Source organism: Gracilinanus agilis, chromosome 1, assembly GCF_016433145.1.
Source record: "Gracilinanus agilis isolate LMUSP501 chromosome 1, AgileGrace, whole genome shotgun sequence".
NCBI classification, from domain to species: Eukaryota; Metazoa; Chordata; class Mammalia; order Didelphimorphia; family Didelphidae; genus Gracilinanus; species Gracilinanus agilis.
In genome coordinates this window covers 28,114,297-28,132,379 of record NC_058130.1, presented here as the reverse complement: position 1 = coordinate 28,132,379, position 18,083 = coordinate 28,114,297, and the positions used below count along the sequence as shown (strand labels likewise).

At 43.0% G+C, this 18,083-nt stretch overlaps 1 protein-coding gene across 1 annotated transcript in view; it reads left to right on the top strand.

Annotated features, from left to right (window-relative positions):
- Positions 1 to 14,722, top strand: part of PRICKLE2 (prickle planar cell polarity protein 2) — a 368,992-nt gene extending 354,270 nt beyond the window's left edge. Inside the window, exon 9 of the mRNA XM_044660390.1 lies at positions 13,848 to 14,722. Coding sequence (XP_044516325.1) covers positions 13,848 to 14,722 — 875 coding nt within the window. The remainder of the gene's footprint in view (positions 1 to 13,847) is intronic.
- The last annotated feature ends 3,361 nt before the right edge of the window (positions 14,723 to 18,083 follow it).

Genomic DNA, 18,083 nt, shown 5'->3' with positions numbered 1-18,083 from the left:
GTACTTTAAACCACAAGGATAACTGAAGTGAGGATTTGGGGGATAGAATAGTTTGGGGGTCAAGGAGGTCTTCTGCATTCCACAGCTAATATTTTACAAGCCATAACCCACTGTTCTCATGTGAAAAATCAGCCCTGCCAAGGAACGAAGCCCTAAGAGACGAGTGGGCAAGCATAGACAAGCTTGAGAATCAGAGACCAGGAATGGGGAAGGGGGGAGCACCCACCCAGGTCCAAGGACCCTCTTATAGGAGAAACCTTTTCTGATCTCTGCCTGCCTCCTACCCCCCAACCGCTAGTGCCCTTTCTTGCAAAGCAACTTTGTCCTTATTTTGTGTTTATGTCTGTGTGACCTCTGTTAGCCCTTTGCGTTGGGAGGCGGTGGAAAGAAGGCTAGATTTAGTCAGAGAGCTTGTTTTTGAATCCTGGCTCTTTCTACTAGCTGTGTGACCTTGGGCAAGTCATTTAATTTCTCAAGGCCTCAGTTTCCTCATCTGTAAAAAAAAATGGTTAGATGGTATGACCTAGAACAACAGTTCTAAAAGGGTGGTCTGAGGGCCCCTCAGGATCCCTGAGATCCTTTCAGAGTATCTATGAAATCAAAATTATTTTCATAATTTTAATTTCCAACATAGTAAATACTGATGAATAGAAACCCACAAAAGCTCATGATGGGGAATAGGGGTCTCAATCATTTTTTTAAGTGTAATGCAGTCCTGACGCTAGAAAGTTTGAGAACCACTGACCTAGAATGTCTCCTCCATCTTTGAATGTTTCCTCCTCTAATTCTCTTTATATGGGATCTCTCTTGGGAGAATATGAGGTTCTCAAATGCAGGAATTATTTCATTTTTATCTTTGTATATTCAGTCATTAGCACAGTGCTTGGCACATAGTAAGCACTTAATAAATGTGTGTTGTTGACGTGACTGTCAAGGGTGAAAGATCTTTTTTTCTAGAGTTCTCCATCCTTCCAAGCTCCCTTAAATCGGCTTCACTTGACTGATTTTCCTTCTGGACCTTCAGGGTTGGCCAAGCACATAGTTCGTTTTGTTGACAGGAGACCTGAGAAGCAGAGGAGGCCAGTGTTGTGCCCACCCTCCCTGCACAACCTCTGATGCCAAAGCCACTGCCACCATTTAAGGCTGAGGTTCTGGGATGAGTGTCTTTCAGGGCTGTGTGGTGGTGAAAGGGAGAAGGGATGAAATGTTCTATTTTCAAAGGGGAAGACTAGAAAGGGCGCGGCACTACAATTAGGGAGTCTGGTTTCTCGTCTTGGCTCCGTCTCCAGTCAGCTGTGTGACCGTGAGGAAATAGCATCACCCACTGTGTGAGGCTCCTGGGTTGGCCTAGATTGCTAGATGACCCTGAAAGTCCTTTCCTGCTCTGAACCTGGGACTAGATGGAGTGGTTGACTCAGTCCTCCGATGCTTTTAGAACTCAGCTCAGTTCTTGGAGCTCTTCCAGAGTCCCAACTGGAAGGCAACCCTCTGAGGTCATCTGGTTCAGGTGAGCCCACACCTCATCTCTCCCACTCTCCTCCTCTTCCTCTTTCTCCTGAGAAAAATGAAGGTAAAGGCCATAACCATCCTACTTTTTAAAACATTGAACTTACGATTTCATTGGTATATGGAAATTCTGTCCATCAATGGAAGTCAGAACCTGCCTTCCCTGCATCTTTGTCTTAGAGAGTTATCTGAGATTCTGCAAGGATAAGTGACTTGGCCACGGTCATGGAGAGACTGATAACTATCTTGCCTGCCAATGAGTAGACATTTAGGTGGCTTAGTGGATGGAGACCCAGGTTTAGAAACAGAAGGTCTTGGGTTCAAATCTGGTCTCAGACACTTCCTACCGTGGCACAATCCCTTTTGCCTAGCCTTTACTGCTCTACTGCCTTAGAACATAGTATTGATTCTAAGATGGAAGGGTAAGGGTTTTAAAAAAAAGGCAATGGAAAGCTTTATGAATGAACTGGGCAGGGATAACTTTCCAGGATGAGAGAGGCAGCTGGTTCCTTTGGGATGAGCACTGAGCTGAAGTCCCATTTCCAGGGCCGACACTGGCTAGTTTTGTGACCTCAGGTAGGTCAGTGTATCCTTAAGGGCTTTACCTTCCTCCTCCGTGCAATGGGTGTCATCATCCTCATCAATACTTCTACTGCCTAACTCCAAAAGCTGTGACGAGGAAAGTGTTTTGTTCATCTTACAGCAGCACCATTTATCCTCGTGATGGGATTGTTTGAAATTCACAGAGGGTTCAGAGGTGCCGTTGCTTCATTCAAAGGGCATCACCAGTCACTGCGAATGAGGGTGAAGAGCCTTGAATTCATACGCCGTAAAGAGCCATCAGCAGGACTGGGGATAATTAGCTGAAGACAAGAAGCCGTGGAGGGCTGTGGCAGCCGTCCTCGAGGGTTTGAGGCACTGGTATGTGGTAGAGGGACTGGACTTGTTCAGCTTGGCTCTAAGGGGCAGGACGGGGAGCAGTGGGTAAAAGCTGCCAGGAAGAAGCCTTAGGCTCCAGGGAAGGAAAAATATTCTCACTATGGGAGCTGTTCCAGCAGTGGAACTTGGGATACTTCATGCATTAGGGGGATCCCCTTTTGTTGAAAGTCTGCAGGCAAGGACTAGATGGGAGCTTGTTGGGTGTGTTATAGATAGGATCCTTCCCACCATGTATCTGCGACCCAGAGACATTGATCTCCTGGTTCTTTGGGGCCCAAGACTCTCCATCTCCCAATCTGGCATTTGCAGGGACTATCCTCCATACCTAGAATGCCTTCCCTCCTTATTTCCATCTCTTGGCTTTCTTCAAGTTAGTCAGTCAGTCGATAAACATTTATTAATTGCCTCCTGGGTACCAGGGCTAAGGCTAGAATGAAAAGAAAAGTACAAGACAGCCCCTGCTCTCTGGGAGCTCACAAGGCTCTGCTACAAGTTCCACGCTCCTCAGGAAGCCTTTCTTGGTCTCTCTTCACTCCAGTGCCTTCCTTCTCTTGATAATCTCCAATTTATCCCATCTATAGCTTCTTCGTACAAAGTGTTTGCATGTCGTCTCCCCCATTAGACTGTGAGTTCCATACGACCAGGGACTGTCTTTTGCCTTTGCGTGTATCCCCAAGGCTTTACACAATGTCTGACACATAGTCGATGCTTAATAAATGTTTGTTGACTGACTTCTTGCATTTTGCGATCCTTTCTTTGTCCTGATAACTAGCTAGTTGATTTTTTTAAAGAGTAAGCACCAGTATGACTAGCTGGTTGAGGAATGGACTATAGACAAGCAATTGTTTTCTTTTTCCAATTTTGGACCCATTGACTGGCGGTGTTCTCTCCCATCACCAATGTGAGTACATAGTATAGTATATACGTTGCAAAAAAGGAATAGAGTTTCACGACTGCCACATGCGTCCCTTCCCAACTCCTCGAGGTCAGAGGCACATTTCCTGAGTGAATGCCATTAAATTGTTCTGGAAATCCGAATCAATCATAAGCATTTCTAGAAAAGCTGACTTAAAAAGGGCTTCTTTATTATTTTGGTTGCCTTCTGCATAACAGCAAAGGCTCACAGGACCAGGGCAAACACCCTTCCTTTCTCCTGGGTTTGGTCCATGGTCTTCACCCAATGGAGGGCAGACAAAACAGAAATTGTTTCAAGTCTGGATGCTTTAGGGCAACAAGGGCAGATGGCAGGTGTGTGGCCAGGCTCATGGCCGGCTGGTCTCTTGGCAGACACTTGCCAAGTCAGTGAGGCCAGAGAAAGGAAGGAAAGGAGCCTACACATCCAGAGCCAGGGCTTCCAACAGCTCCAAGGAATAGAATTTTTTAAATATATTTTTAATTTCATGAATTATTTCCCAATGACTTGTAAAAAATATTAACATTCATTATTTTGAAATTGTGAGTACCAAATTCTCTCCATTCCTCCTATGCTTCTTCTCTTGAAAATGCAAGTAATATATTGATTATGCATGTGAAGTCATGCAAAACATATTTCCATATTATGTGCAAAAAAAAGCGCACAACCCCCCCCCCAAGAAAAATAAAGAAAAAATTTTAAAGTCTGCTTCAAGGGCACCTTAGTGAGTGGATAGAGAGCCAAGCCTAGAGATGGGAGGTTCTGAGTTCCAATGTGGCCTCTGTGTGACCCTGGGCAAGTCACTTAACCTCCATTGCCTACCTCTTACCATAATAACCACATTTCTGCCTTAGAACTGGTACTTAGTATCAATTCTAAGAGAGAAGATAAAGGTTTTTTTTTAAATATGCTTTAATTTGGGCTCAGTTTATCAGTTCTTTCTTTGGCGATGGATGGCATTTTTTAATCATAGGTTTGGAATTACCTTGGATCATTATTTTGATCAGAGTATCTAAGACTTTCCCAGTTTATCATCATTAGAATATTGCTGTTCCTGTGTACACTGTACCCCTGGATCTGCTCACTTCATTTTGTATCAGTTTGCAGAAGTCTTCCCCAAGTTTTTCTGAAACCCTCCTGCTTGTCATTTCTTAAGCACAGCAGAATTCTGTCATGATCATATAACAAACTCACTTGATTTCTAGTTCTTTGTCACCACAAAAAGAGCTGCTATAAATATTTTTGTACAAATAGATCTTTTCTCCTTTTCTTTGATCTCTTTAAGGTACAGACCTAGAAGTAGTATTGCTGGGGGAAAGGGTATGTACAGTTTTATAGCCCTTTGGACATAATTCCAAATTGCTGGATCAGTTGACAGCTTCACCAACAATGCATTAGCGTCTCAATCTTCCCATCTCTCCTCCAGCATTTGTCATTTTCCTTTTCTCTCGTGTTAGCCAATCTTAGGTGTGAGATGGTATCTCAAAGTTGTTTTAATTTGCATTTCTCTAATCACAAGTGATTTAGAGCACTTGTTTCTTGTGACTACCAATAGCTTTGATTTCTTTTTCTGAAAACTGCCCCAATTTATCCATTGCAGAATGGCAAACTTCTAGTAGTAGTCATCCCAGTTAACATTTACATAACGACTTTTAAGTTTGTGTTGTACTTCACGTGCATTATCTCATTTGATCCTCACCACAACTATTAGAGGTGAGTGCTATTATTATCTCCATTTTACAAATGAAGAAAATGAGGCTAAGAGGATAATTTGCCCAAGGACCTACCACGAATAATAAAAAATAATAGCTAACATTTACATAGTGCTTACTATGTGCCAGGCACTGTGCTTTACAATTATTATCTTGTTTGATCCTCATAACAGTCCTAGGAGATGGGTGCTAGCCTCATTTTACAGATGAGGAAGCCAAAGGAAATAGAAGTTACGTGGCTTGCCCAAGGTCACACGCTTAATAAGTGTCTGAGGTTGGATTTGAAGTCCAGTCTTCTTGACTCCAAGCTATCTAGTTCACCTCCTACCTGAGATATGTTGAGGTTCAGGTCACAGAAAACCATTGTCTCATTTTCCAGGTCTTTCCAGAGTAGACTTTGATCATATCATTGATCATTTCACAGAAAGATTGCCCATCTTGTGGCCCTTTGCCAAGTTTTTGACCAGTGTTCTTGTAGAATGATTGCTAAGTTAGCACCTAAGACAAACCTCAACCCTGGCATTGCTTGGACATCGATAGCGCCAGCACTTTCTCCAGCTTGTGTATTGAACAGATATAATTGATCTGCTCATTAGTTGCAATTGACCATTCAGGAAGTGCTTATTAAGCAACCACTATGTGCCTGGCACTGGGCTAAGATTCAGGGGGCATATCTATCCCAAACATTCCCAGTTGACTTCTATTTCAAATATTGTTTTAGCTTTAAAATTCTTCCTTGGGAGAAGCTACATGGTGTGATGGATAGGGAGCTGCCCTTGGAGTCAGGAAGACCCAAGTTCCAGCCCTATCTCTGACCCATGTTGTCTGCATGTCTCTTGGCCAATCACTTAACATCTCAGTGCCATTGGCCAGAGATATCAAACTTGTGCCAGCAAACCTTCTGGGCAAATGTAATTAAGAAGTGTTTAACAAAATTAATAAAATATAATGCAATTTAGATCATGTTAATTTGTTTTCTAACAGAGATTTGATTCTGTTTGAGTTTGGGACCACTGCCTTAGCCTCTATAATTTTAGGCTCCCAAGAGGGTGCCATCCCGCAATGGCAAATGGAGGTTCTTCACCCAGAGTCCTAATACCAAAGAAATCCCAAGTCCCATATTTGAAGAAGTAGAAGAAGTATGAGACTTCTATCTGGCCTCAGAGTGCAGAACAGAAAACAGTGAGTGAAAGTTATAAGGAGAGAAATATCAGGGAATAATATTTCCTAATGGTTAGAGCTGTCCCAAAGTGGAAAGAGAGGTCTTGGGAGGAGGTGGGTTCACCCACCTTGAAAGTCTTCAAGTATTTGCAATGGGGATTCCTTTGATCTTCTGTGCTTCTTAGACTCGCACCATCAGTGACCACTAGGGCTTATGGTCTTTTCAGGCTTCCCTATCTCATCTACCAGTGACCATCCCAGAAATGATTCACAATGTGGCACCTTGCACACACACACACACACACACACACACACACACACACACACACACACAAGCATGGCATTTGAAATACCCCAAATCTTCTTGCTAAAAAACATGCAATGGTAAAGAACTCCTTAGCTTGTCCTCTTTCTCCAGCTGTTACCACTTGGACTGATGTGCCTTCCTATCAGGATGAGATCGGTTGACTCATTGGGGAAAGGCATTTGGCCAAAAGCATCTGCACTTTGTAATTAGCTTTTGATCCTCTGGGGCAAAGAGCTGGTCAGTTTTATTGTAAAAGACATTATCACATGACTTTAAGGACCCACTTCTCTGATTTGGCTTGAGAGTCCATATTTGATTTCATCTCTACCACAACGAAATAATGTTAGTCAAAAAATGTGTAAAATGAGGGTAACAAAGTAAGGCACTTAATCAGTATGAATTCATACTTTAAAGAGACGTATATAAAAGATGAAACCAAGGCCAATGGCTTGAATGATGAATATAAACCCATCATAGCTCTGAAAAACAGTTTGTGTCCATCTTCCATTAGATCACAAAATCTCCTTGAGGTCTGGGAAAGCTGTTTCTTTGTATGTCCAGCCCTTCCCAAAGTGCCTCGTATATAGAAAGGGATTCATTAAATGCTACAGACAATAAAAAGGACTTTTTTAAAGCTTTGATAGGGATACAAGGAGGAAGAAGAAAAAAGGATAGAAATGTTGTTTGGGAGGAATGAAAATATTGATGATGAAAAGGATAATTTACTCAACTGTTATCTTGCTTCTATTTTCTCTCCTGAGGAGAGTGATTTGGAGAGGGGGGAAGAATAAAAGAAATATGGCAAATAGGGCCTTAAACTGAAGAGGGGAAGTGAGGAGGTAGTAAGAAAGAAGCTAGATACCTTCAAATTATAACAGCCAGAGCTAACTACATCTTGGCATATTGGGGGAAAAAAAACCTAGCAAGTGTGATGACCTGAACACCATCAGGAAATGAAAGAGATATCTCAGGACCAAAGAAGGGACACTGTCTAGGAAAAGGTTAAAGACTTCAAACCATGGACCAGTTAGTTTGATTTCTATTCCTTACAAAATTCAAAACCACATTAAGGGCAAGGATGCCTTCTGAACTTTTATTTAGAAAGGGACATGGTACTGACCAAAAGCCAATATGCCTTTATCAAAACTGGTCATGTTGAATTATCTCCATTTCCTTCTTCATCAGGGTAACCAACTTAAGAGATCAGAGGAATGTTGTAGATATGCTGAGATTTGACATGAGCATTCTACAAAGCCTCTCAGCTTTTCTTCTGAGCAAGATGGAAGAGATATGGCCTAGAGGATAGTTTAGTTGGATGGTGTAGAACTAGATGAATAACCAAAGAATAACCATTAATGGGTCCATTTCATCTTGAAAGCAACCTGACCAAGACTCTTGACTTCTGCTCCTGTCCCTTTCCTGTGTAATATTTCTACCCATGATCTGAACAGAGTCAAAGAAGATATGTGTGTTTGTCAAATTAGAAAATGTCAGAAAGCAAGACAGATGAACTGATTTGCTGGATGGTAGACATGATGCATGAAGATCTCAATGGGCCAGAAATTATTAAGAGGATTGTTAACAGAGACAACTCTAAAGTTCTACACCAAGATTCCAAAAATCAGCCTTACAGATATGTGTTGGGGGCAGGCATGACTAGGTAACAGTTTATGTGAAAAAGAATCAGGGGTCTCTGGAGACTACAATCCAGGATCAGTATGAATCAGTGAATTGATGTGGGAGGAAAAAGGAAGAAAGGGGGGAAAATGCTAGCCTTATCCTTGACTATATGAAGGGAGGCATAACAAGGGAACAGAACAAGAGGATTGTGCTCTGCCCTTGTCAAGCCACATCTAGAGTTCTGGTTTTGATTCTGGATGCCGTATTTTAGGAAGGCTATTGACAAGGGGGAAGAAGATGACCATGATGGTGAGAGGACTTAGAACTGTGCCATCTAATGATTAGTTGAAGGAACTGGGGGTGTGTATCTTAGAGAAGAAGGCCCTGTTTTCTTCTTTCTAAATGACTGTCATTGTAAAAGAGGCATGAAAGAGAGGTCTTCTTGAGTCAAAAGGTCAGAAGTGGAAGAATTGACAGGAAGTTGCAAGGAGATGGATTCAGATTCTATGTAAGACCATATTTCCTAAGGATTATAATCTAGAAATGCAGCTGGGTGCCTCAGGATACTTGTAAATGATATGGTAGATTGTCATCAATGGTCATCGCTGTCCCCTTCAACTCAGATTCAGTGTAAATATTTGCACAGGCAGGGGGAGTAGCTATGAATATGAGTTGATATACAAGTTGACATTTATATTTCATTAAGTACAAACACCACCTATTAGGTGTCAGGGTACAGGAGAAGTTAGATAAATAAGAAATGTAAGAAATAACTTAGGAACTGGACCTATGATTTCATTGGTATCTCTAAGGTGAGGAAATTCCTTTTTATCATTGCAGGATGACAACTTATTGTCTTAGAGAGTAGCCTAAGACACTAAAATGTTAAGTGACTTTCCCAGGGACACACAGCCTATATGTGTCAAAGGCAGGACTTGATCCCAAGATTTTTTGGCTTTCAGAGCAACTCTTTATCCACTAATCCATATTTCCTCTATGAAATGTCAATGCATATAAAATGACGACCTCCAAATTAAAGTCGCCTTTCTGTTCTCCAAGAATTAAGCCCATCTTCTTGCTTTTCTAGGGAAAATGAGATATTTGTCAACTATAGCTAGATTTTTCTTCACTGGAACATGGTCCAGTTTGTTTCTAAAGAAGATTTTCATTATTTTCCTCTGTTCTTTTCCCTGATCTTTGTGGGATGCCCTGTGGAAAGGGCTTGAAGTCCAGCTCACAGGGGAGAGATGTTGTCAGGTCCAAAGCAGCAGCAGCATCTCAGAAATGCAGTCTCCAAATCCCTTTGTGTTGACAAGTTTAAGCACATAGGCCAAAGGAAGGATTTGAGACTTACTTATTCTATAATGGAGAAGAGCATGGACATTGGGGTTACCACTGGCCACACTGACCTTTATGGTAAAGATAAGCAGAAGCCTTTCATGCTGGGACTGTTGAACCAGCCCCTTTCACAAACTCCATATTATTTGAAGAGAAAAAAAGGAGGAAAAAGACCAATGGACAAACAGCGTTCCATTCTGAGAAAGAAAGAAAAAAGACCATCATGTTTTACAGTTTCCTTGTTGTTGCTCAAGCCAAAATCTCTGAGCATGTTGGGTAAAAATAATGTTAGTTTCTTAGCTAGAGAACAGAATCTTCCTTTGAACCCTGGTTTTAGGCCACATGCCTTTGGAAGCAACAATGCTAATATTCATGCAAGTGGAGGTGACTTGAGTGATGTTTTGGAGACTGTCTTAGCAATGGACTATTTTGTCCATGTAAGATAATCTTGGCTTGAAAACTCTTTATACCAAAGACATGGATCAAAAAGGTCAGTAAGATTGACCTGAGGGGGGCAGCTGAGTAGCTCAGTGGATTGAGAGCCAGGCCTAGAGATGGGAGGTCCTGGGTTCAAATCTGGCCTCAGACACTTCCCAGCTGTGTGACCCTGGGCAAGTCACTTGACCCCCATTGCCCACCCTTACCACTCTTCCACCTAGGAGCCAATACACAGAAGTTAAGGGTTTAAAAAAAAAAAAAAAAGATTGACCTGTATTCCTGGCAAGATCTGAGAATACTTTTTTTTAACCTTTCCTTGCTGTCTTAGAATTAATCCTGGGCATTGGTTCCAAGTCAGAAGAGCGGTAAGGGCTAGGCAACAAGGGTTAAGTGACTTGTCCAGGGTCCCACAGCTAGAAAGTGTCTGAGGTCAGATTGGAACTCAGAACCTCACATCTCCAGGCCTGACTCAATCCACTGAACTGCTCCCAAGTTAGAGCTTTTTTAAAAAATGTATTCTTGAGGGACAGCTGGATGGCTGAGTGGATTGAGAACCAGTATCAATTCTAAGACAGCTGATGAGGGTTTAAAAAAAATACTGAAACTCAGTCTTAGAGAGTGATGTAGTACATAGACTAAAGGTTAAATGACTTGAAAATAGACACATCACTTATCTGTTTCAGAGGCGGAACTTGAACTCACTTCTTCCTGATTCCAAAGGCAGCCCTCTAGCCACTCTGTCATCCTATTATATAGTTAATTATAAAATGGTTTATGATTTAATCAGTCCATATAATTTTTTTATTCTAAGTTATAAGGCACAGCTATTGTGGAAAATAGATATAGCAAGGAAAATGGGGACATATGGAGAAATGTGGGTAATGTAAAGAAAATCAGGGCTCCCATCTCACCTCTGATATTTATTACCTGTATGGCCTTAGGGTCAAGTCACTTAACCCATTTCTTCATCTGTCAGTTGAGAGAGTTGGACTGGATGGCTTCTGTGGATCCCGAGAGATCAATAAAAAGTTTTGGGTTGTTGTTGTTGTTTTTTTTTAAGTCCATGATCCTGAGGGTATAGCGGAGTGCAGCTGTGAGTAATTATCTGGTGAACTTGATTGGGGAATATGTTTGATCCTTTGCATCAAGTTTGGGGATAAGTGTAATGAACATAAGCTCAGTTTGATTTAGCCTGGCACTGCCGATGGAACGTTTCACATTGGTTGATGTGTGCCATGCTCCCGCCATCTTGGAATCATGCAAGTTGCTCATCTTCAGTCTTTTTGTGTCTCTGATTAATAAGAGGCTCAAACAGTTTTGTGATGTTGCATATTTGGGGGCTAATTATGAGCCCTCACACTTTCAAATTGGAGCAATCCCAGATGGTGGGATGTATAATGAATAGGAAGACACAACAAGATTGGCAGGTGTGATGCTGGTTATTTTTGTTCCTTTAAGTTGGGAGACTCAGTTTGTTTGAATTATGATTGGTGATCTTCTGTCTCCAAATTGCTAGGAATCAAGAAGGTGATTGCTTTCTTTTTTTCAATTTTTTAAGGGTTGGGGGAGGATTTGGATAATACTGAACCTAGCCATAGCCATGGGATTTTCCATAAACATAAGGGTTCTTAGAATCCAGCAGCCATATTCTCCCCTCAGTTTTTTATGCCCAACTCTGATAAGAATTACATAAGAGAAGGATCTGAATCTGTGAAGTTGTTCATGAGTCGTTCAACCTTTCAACCACATCCTCATATGTTCCCCCTGCCTCTCTGCACCCCCAACACACACACACACACACACACACACACACACACACACACACACATTCATCTTGTTTACTGTTGAGAATAATTGATGATAGACGTTGGAGTTTCAGAGAGCAGTGCAGGAGGCCAGTATTGCCATGGCACCTCTGATTTCCCTACAGCAGATTTCCTTTTTTGGGGATGATCAAGGATGTACCGAGGTCTCTCTTACAATGTATTGGCAAAGAGAAAGAGGGAGGACATGTCCCTAATGACATAGGGGAGACCACTGCCTTTTCCCAGCACCAGACTGACCCCTGTGTCTCGGTACATATTTACTGCCCCGTTCATGCTTCACTTTGGGGGTCAGAGACAATGGGTCACGAAGACAGCATGTTTAGGAATTTATGATATTTGGACGGGTTATTTATGCAGGCTCTAATTCTATTAGAGGACTCAGGTAAAAAGCCCTCCGAAGATAAATGAATACCATCTGCAATACTGGGGCCTGCCTGGATAACTTTCCTTGCTAAATGTGATTTTGGAGATTTTAATTCTTTTTTTTTTCCCCTCCAAGAGTTCACCCACTCCTGCTGCTCATTCATCATCATACATTATAACCTTCCATCTGAGTCTCCACATTGGGGCAGGCTCTGGAAATGATTAGACTGTTGCAAATCAACTTGGGGGCTTTGTTTCTTCCAACTTTACCTTCTCTCTGGCTGCTTATCTCTGATAGACAGCACCCCACTTGTCATGTATAAAAATCCTAGTATTTTGAAAAAGGATTGGACTGGGTTGGGTGGTGTCATCTGGGTATTGTGGTTAGGGCAGAATACAGTTTGGTGCTGTGGAAAGTGTGCTCAACCTGGAGTCATAAAATCTCAGATTTAGACCTGGAAAGGGGCAGTTAAGGGCATTCAGTCCAACCTCCTCGTTTTGCAGCTTAGGAAACTGTAAGAGACTGAATCAGATTTTGAACCCAGGACTTCTGCCTCTGGATACAATCCCTGGTTCTACTATTAACTACCAACATAAACTTGGGAGGCTTATTTCTTCATTTCTTTATCAGTAAAGTAAGGGGTTTACACTAACTTGCAGCCTAAATCACTTGACGAATCTACTTTACTTGGGGAGTTGCGTGCCAAGATGGACCTATTTCGAGTAGAAGCTCAGTCGAGGGTGAGCAGAAGATTGTGTTTTATTGAAAGAGGCCTTAATGATGCTGCCTGTCTTGTTCCCCATCTTCTCCCTTGGTGCCAGGCTAACCATTTGCTTTCCACAGAAAGGAATTGGAAAATAAGGATGTCATCCATTTCCTTCTGGGGAACCAGAGTCAAAGTGGCCCTCGGAATGAATGATAGAGCAGGCCAACTGTGTTCTGTGGGGGTCCAGGCTTCGTGAGTGGTATGCCAGTAGAAAACAGACCACTTAGGGAAAGAAAGCTTTACAGGAGGAGAAAATGCCCCTGGTGGGGCTGGGGGAGTCTCTTTCAGGACACCATTTAGCCCCCATACAGGGAAAGTCATTTGCTAAATGGTTAAATGACCTGAAAGAATAAATGTGGCTTCCTAGAGGGTCTGATCTACATCTAAGGAGTGAGTTCCATCCTGGGGGATCTACCACCCACTGTTTGGGATGGAGGAGCTCTGAGCTGATGAGTGAGCAAGTCTTCAAGCTTCTGGGTCATGAGAGGCAGGGTGGAGTGGTGGAAATCCTGCTGGATTTGGAGATCAGAGAACTGCGTTTGAATCCCTCCTTTCATGCTGTCTTGTACTGTTGTAGATTCCATGGGCAAGTGACTGAATCTCCCCTGCTCAAGTTGTTTTTTTTTTTTTTTAATTTTTTTTAGAAAAATTTTCCATGGTTGCATGATTCATGTTCTTACTTTCCCCTTTCCCTCCCCAACCCCCCCCCCATAGCCGACACGCATTTCCTCAGGTTTTAACATGTGTCATCGATCAAGACCTATTTCCATATCAATTTCTTCTCCATTTCCTCATGAGTAAAATGGGAATAAATGGGACCCGCACCGTGCCTCAGTTTCCTCACGTGTAAATTAAGGGGGTGAAATAAGAGGGCTTCCAGTTTTAGACGATGGACCCTTGGGAGAGCCCAAGGTGTTCTCGGCACTCTGACTTACACGATGCTCTTTTCTCCCTTAGGTCTCTCTGCGGATGGTGGCGCCAAGCGCCAGGAGCATCTCTCCCGATTTTCGATGCCGGATCTGAGCAAAGACTCAGGGATGAACGTCTCAGAGAAACTGAGCAACATGGGGACCCTCAACTCCTCCATGCAGTTCCGGAGCGCGGAGTCCGTGCGCAGCCTGCTCTCGGCCCAGCAGTACCAGGACATGGAGAGCAACCTCCACCAGCTGTCCACCCCCATCAGGTACAGGGACTTGCAGTCGCGGGGAAGGATGCACCAGAGCTTCGACCTGGACGGCGGCCTCTCGAGCAGTAAGCTACCGGGCCAGGAGGGAGCCCGGATCCAGCCCATGAGCGAACGCACGCGCCGGCGGGCAAGCCCGCGGGATGACGCCCGCCGCTTCCGGCCCCATCGCTCCCGGCGCTCGCGGCGATCTCGTTCCGACAACGCCCTCCATCTGGCCAGCGAGAGGGAGGCCATCTGCCGCTTGAAAGAGCGGCCGCCGCTGAGAGCCCGCGAGGACTATGACCAGTTCATGCACCAGAGGAGCTACAGGGAGAGCCTGGAGCAGGGCTCCCGCCGGGAACTCTACGGCCAGTGCCCGCGGACTGTCTCCGACCTGGCCCTGCAGAATGCCTTCGGGGAACGCTGGGGGCCCTACTTCGCCGAGTACGACTGGTGCTCCACCTGCTCCTCCTCCTCGGAATCCGACAACGAGGGCTATTTCCTGGGAGAGCCCATCCCGCAACCGGCCCGCCTCCGGTACGTCACCAGCGAAGAGCTGCTGCACAAGTACGGGTCCTACGGCGTCCCCAAGTCCTCCACGTTGGGGGGCAGAGGACAGTTGCACAGCCGGAAAAGACAAAAGAGCAAAAACTGTATCATATCCTAATGTCCACCCCCGGGGCAGGCGGGAGCTGAGAATGTAAATCCAGACACTTGCACTGTTTTCGAATCTAAAGCGCTTTTCCCTTGTTTGTCACTAAAGGCCCTGACAACCGAGATGGAGGCAAGGTTAGGGATCGGCTTCTAGAAATAGTCACCGTTCTTGGCATGGTGAATTTCTTCTTATTTTTATTTTTATTTTTTTTTTTTTTGCACATCTCACTTTGGAAACACTTTGGACTGTCCCTTTGTCTGAGTGGTTGTGTTCCTTTCCCAGCGCTGCCTCCTTTCTCTCCGGTTCCGTGTTCACTTACCACACTTTAGCGAATTATTTACGACCGGCTTCTCTTACTCTCTCATTTTATTTTTTTCCCAGTAAGTGATTTGTTTATCAGCCAGTACCCAAGACTAAGTTATTTACATGTCCATTGTAAATGCAATGTAAATGAGAGTTCTGATAAAAATATTTTTGTATTTTGTAATATCAGAGGAATTTCTATATCGTAGGACTCAGTGGGAAATTGCATGAACAGCCAGCATTGTTAAGTAGAATTCAAAGATGGTTTCGTGCCGTCGGGTTTTTTCTTTCCCTTTTTAGATTTCTATATAAAATTTGTTACATATCAGTGAGACATTTTTTTCAAAGGAGTATAGACATATATTGTGTGCGTGTATATATACATACATACATACATACATACATACATACATACATACATACATACATACAGTTTGGCTCTCTGTGGCTGGAAAATAAAGACCACAAAGACAACACTAGAGATACACAAAGCATCTGATGCTTCATTCCACCTAAAGGAGCCTACAGGGTTTATTTGCCGAAGTCTGCTCACACCCTCCGTAGAAGTTGCTTTCTATCCAGCCAGAATCATTTTGGAAAATTCCAATGGTAACTTTCACCAATTTGAGAAGCTAGCCAGTGTCGGTGAAATCCAATGAGAAACGCCATCTCCATTGGGGACACTGAGGCTGCTTCACCTCGATCTATTCCTTGGGGAATTTTTTTTTTAAGTGTCCGTGGTTCCATTGTGTGGTGTCTGCATGGCCCTGTTCTGAGTGCGGTGCTGTCGTTTCCTGGATTATGTTATCTGCTTTCCTTGACCAAGACAGAGGGAGGACCATCCTCTTAAATAGACAACCCAGTAGCCTTAAAGCAAGCGGATTAGAAGTTTGTGGGAGCTCAAGGGAAAAGGACATTTTAGCAGGTGGGACACAGTTGGAGGTGATTTGCTTCTCTGTGGGTTGTTTCTTCAAAGGGCGAGGTAAATTGTAAGCAGGGAACCCGTCACAGGTAGAGACTTCATGGAAGTTCATTAGAGAGAACAGAAAAGGAGACGAGTGTTTTGCCAGCTGACTGAGCTTTTATGGGGAATTCTGTTGCCCTTGTCTCTCTCTCTGGTTTGGATGTGGAAATTTAAGTGTACCTCCCAGAAAAAGTGCCCAGTTGAGGAAATCTTCGGTAGTCATGGTATCTGGGTCACCTCAACAGGTCAAGAGGACCAGGGTTGGCAAAGAAAGCCTATTAAATGCCATTGGCTAAAAAAGGAGAAACCACTGAGAAGGAAGATTTCCAAATGGAAGGTTGAGGTCAAAAGGCAAGGAACGTTCATTTACTTAAAGAAGACACTTTGGGCTTGCGTTGTCTACCTTAAAGCTAACTTTCCTACTTGGATTCTATTTAAAAACAAACCGCGGTGAAGCGTCTACATTGCTTCTCCTCCTTTCTCCTCCTTCATTGATAATGGCAGTTAAGATAATCCACCAGAGAACCGGCTTTTAGTGAGACCTACATTTAAGTGTGTTACACTCTGTATCTCATTGGTTACTGGCCTTGGTGAGGAGCACGTGATGATTTTCCAGTATAGTACATGACTTTTCTTAGTATTTTCTTTTTATTAAGAGGAAGTGATTAGCAGATTTTCAGATCCCATCCTAAATGGATCTGGGGGAAGAAAGGCTTTAAAGGAATATATATATATGGCACTCAATGCAGGATATATGAAAATAATTTGCTTTTCAGGTATAAATAGAACATTTGTCATTGTCACTGATTTAAAAAAAAAAAAAAGCAATGCAGATGTTGGTTGTGGCAGTTTCCCGCATGCTATGTTTCATATCTAAGCGCTTTGTTAATTATCTGAGCCTCTGGAGAATTAAGTGTTACGTTTGTATAATAAGTTTGTAAACTGCTTGGCAAACTAATTAAGAAATAATGTGCAACCCCACTCTACTAAGTGGAAGGTTTCTGGTAGAAAGACATGATTGATGTATTTGGAATTTCAGTCTCATTGATGGGAATGAAAAGGAATTTTGAAAAGGGGAGAATTGTACTATTATAGAGCAGCTGGGAAGCTGTCTCCTATTTCCCTCATCCCAGCAAAAAAAAAAAAAAAATCCCTCTCTGTAAAATTGCTCCCTAACATCCCTTCAAAGTATTCTTCCACTTCCCTTGCCAAAACAAAGCTTTATTACTTCATGTCCATTGAAGCAGAAAAGTGACCTAAAGATGAACATTTATTAATTACTCCAAAGGGACAGGGCAGAAGAAGGAAGGTGTAATCTCCATAGTTCCCCCTTTCTTCTCCCATTCCCACCTAGATTCAATCCTTTTTAGCTAATAGAGGTCCATGTAGCAGTCCATTAGCTTAGTCTATTCTGGGACCATGGACAACACCCCCAGCTTTAGCCAGCCACTTTCCCCAGATATACCACTGATCACAAGAGGGAGCAAAGTAACAGGGGAAAATAGGGAAGAACTCATGCCCATTATTTCACGGTTACGAGGAAAACAAATCAAAGTTTATGTTCTCTGAAAAACAAGGAATCCCCAGTAGATCGGCAGTACATATGAAGCCAGCCCAATAGTAAATATTTAGCTACCATATACTTGATTTCCTCAGGCAATTTCTTTTCTCCATTAAGTAAAGGGAGATTTGGGGATCATTGGTTGATTCAGCATTTTAAAGATCTGTAATTCCAACACTATGGGCAGTCCCTCTACCGATACAGTTTGAAGCTCCTCTATAACTTTACTAGGTAGTCTTTGAGAGAAGGTATGAAGGTACACTTTCTCCCTTCTTTGAGAAGAGGTTTAGTTGAAACACTTCATCATCCTTGAGACAACTCTGTGATGAGACCTTCATCACCCATTTACCTTGCCAATTTCTCAGACAGCACATATGGGCCATCCCTGGCTTCATACTCATGACTTTTGCAGCTTGGTAGGACCTTCCAGAATTTTCACTCCAAGTATACATCCTTCAGGAGCTCAGTCACTTCCATGAGTAGATGATAGATTGATGTAGGTCTTCTACGGAGGTCCGACATCTTGATCATCATCTCTTTTATTT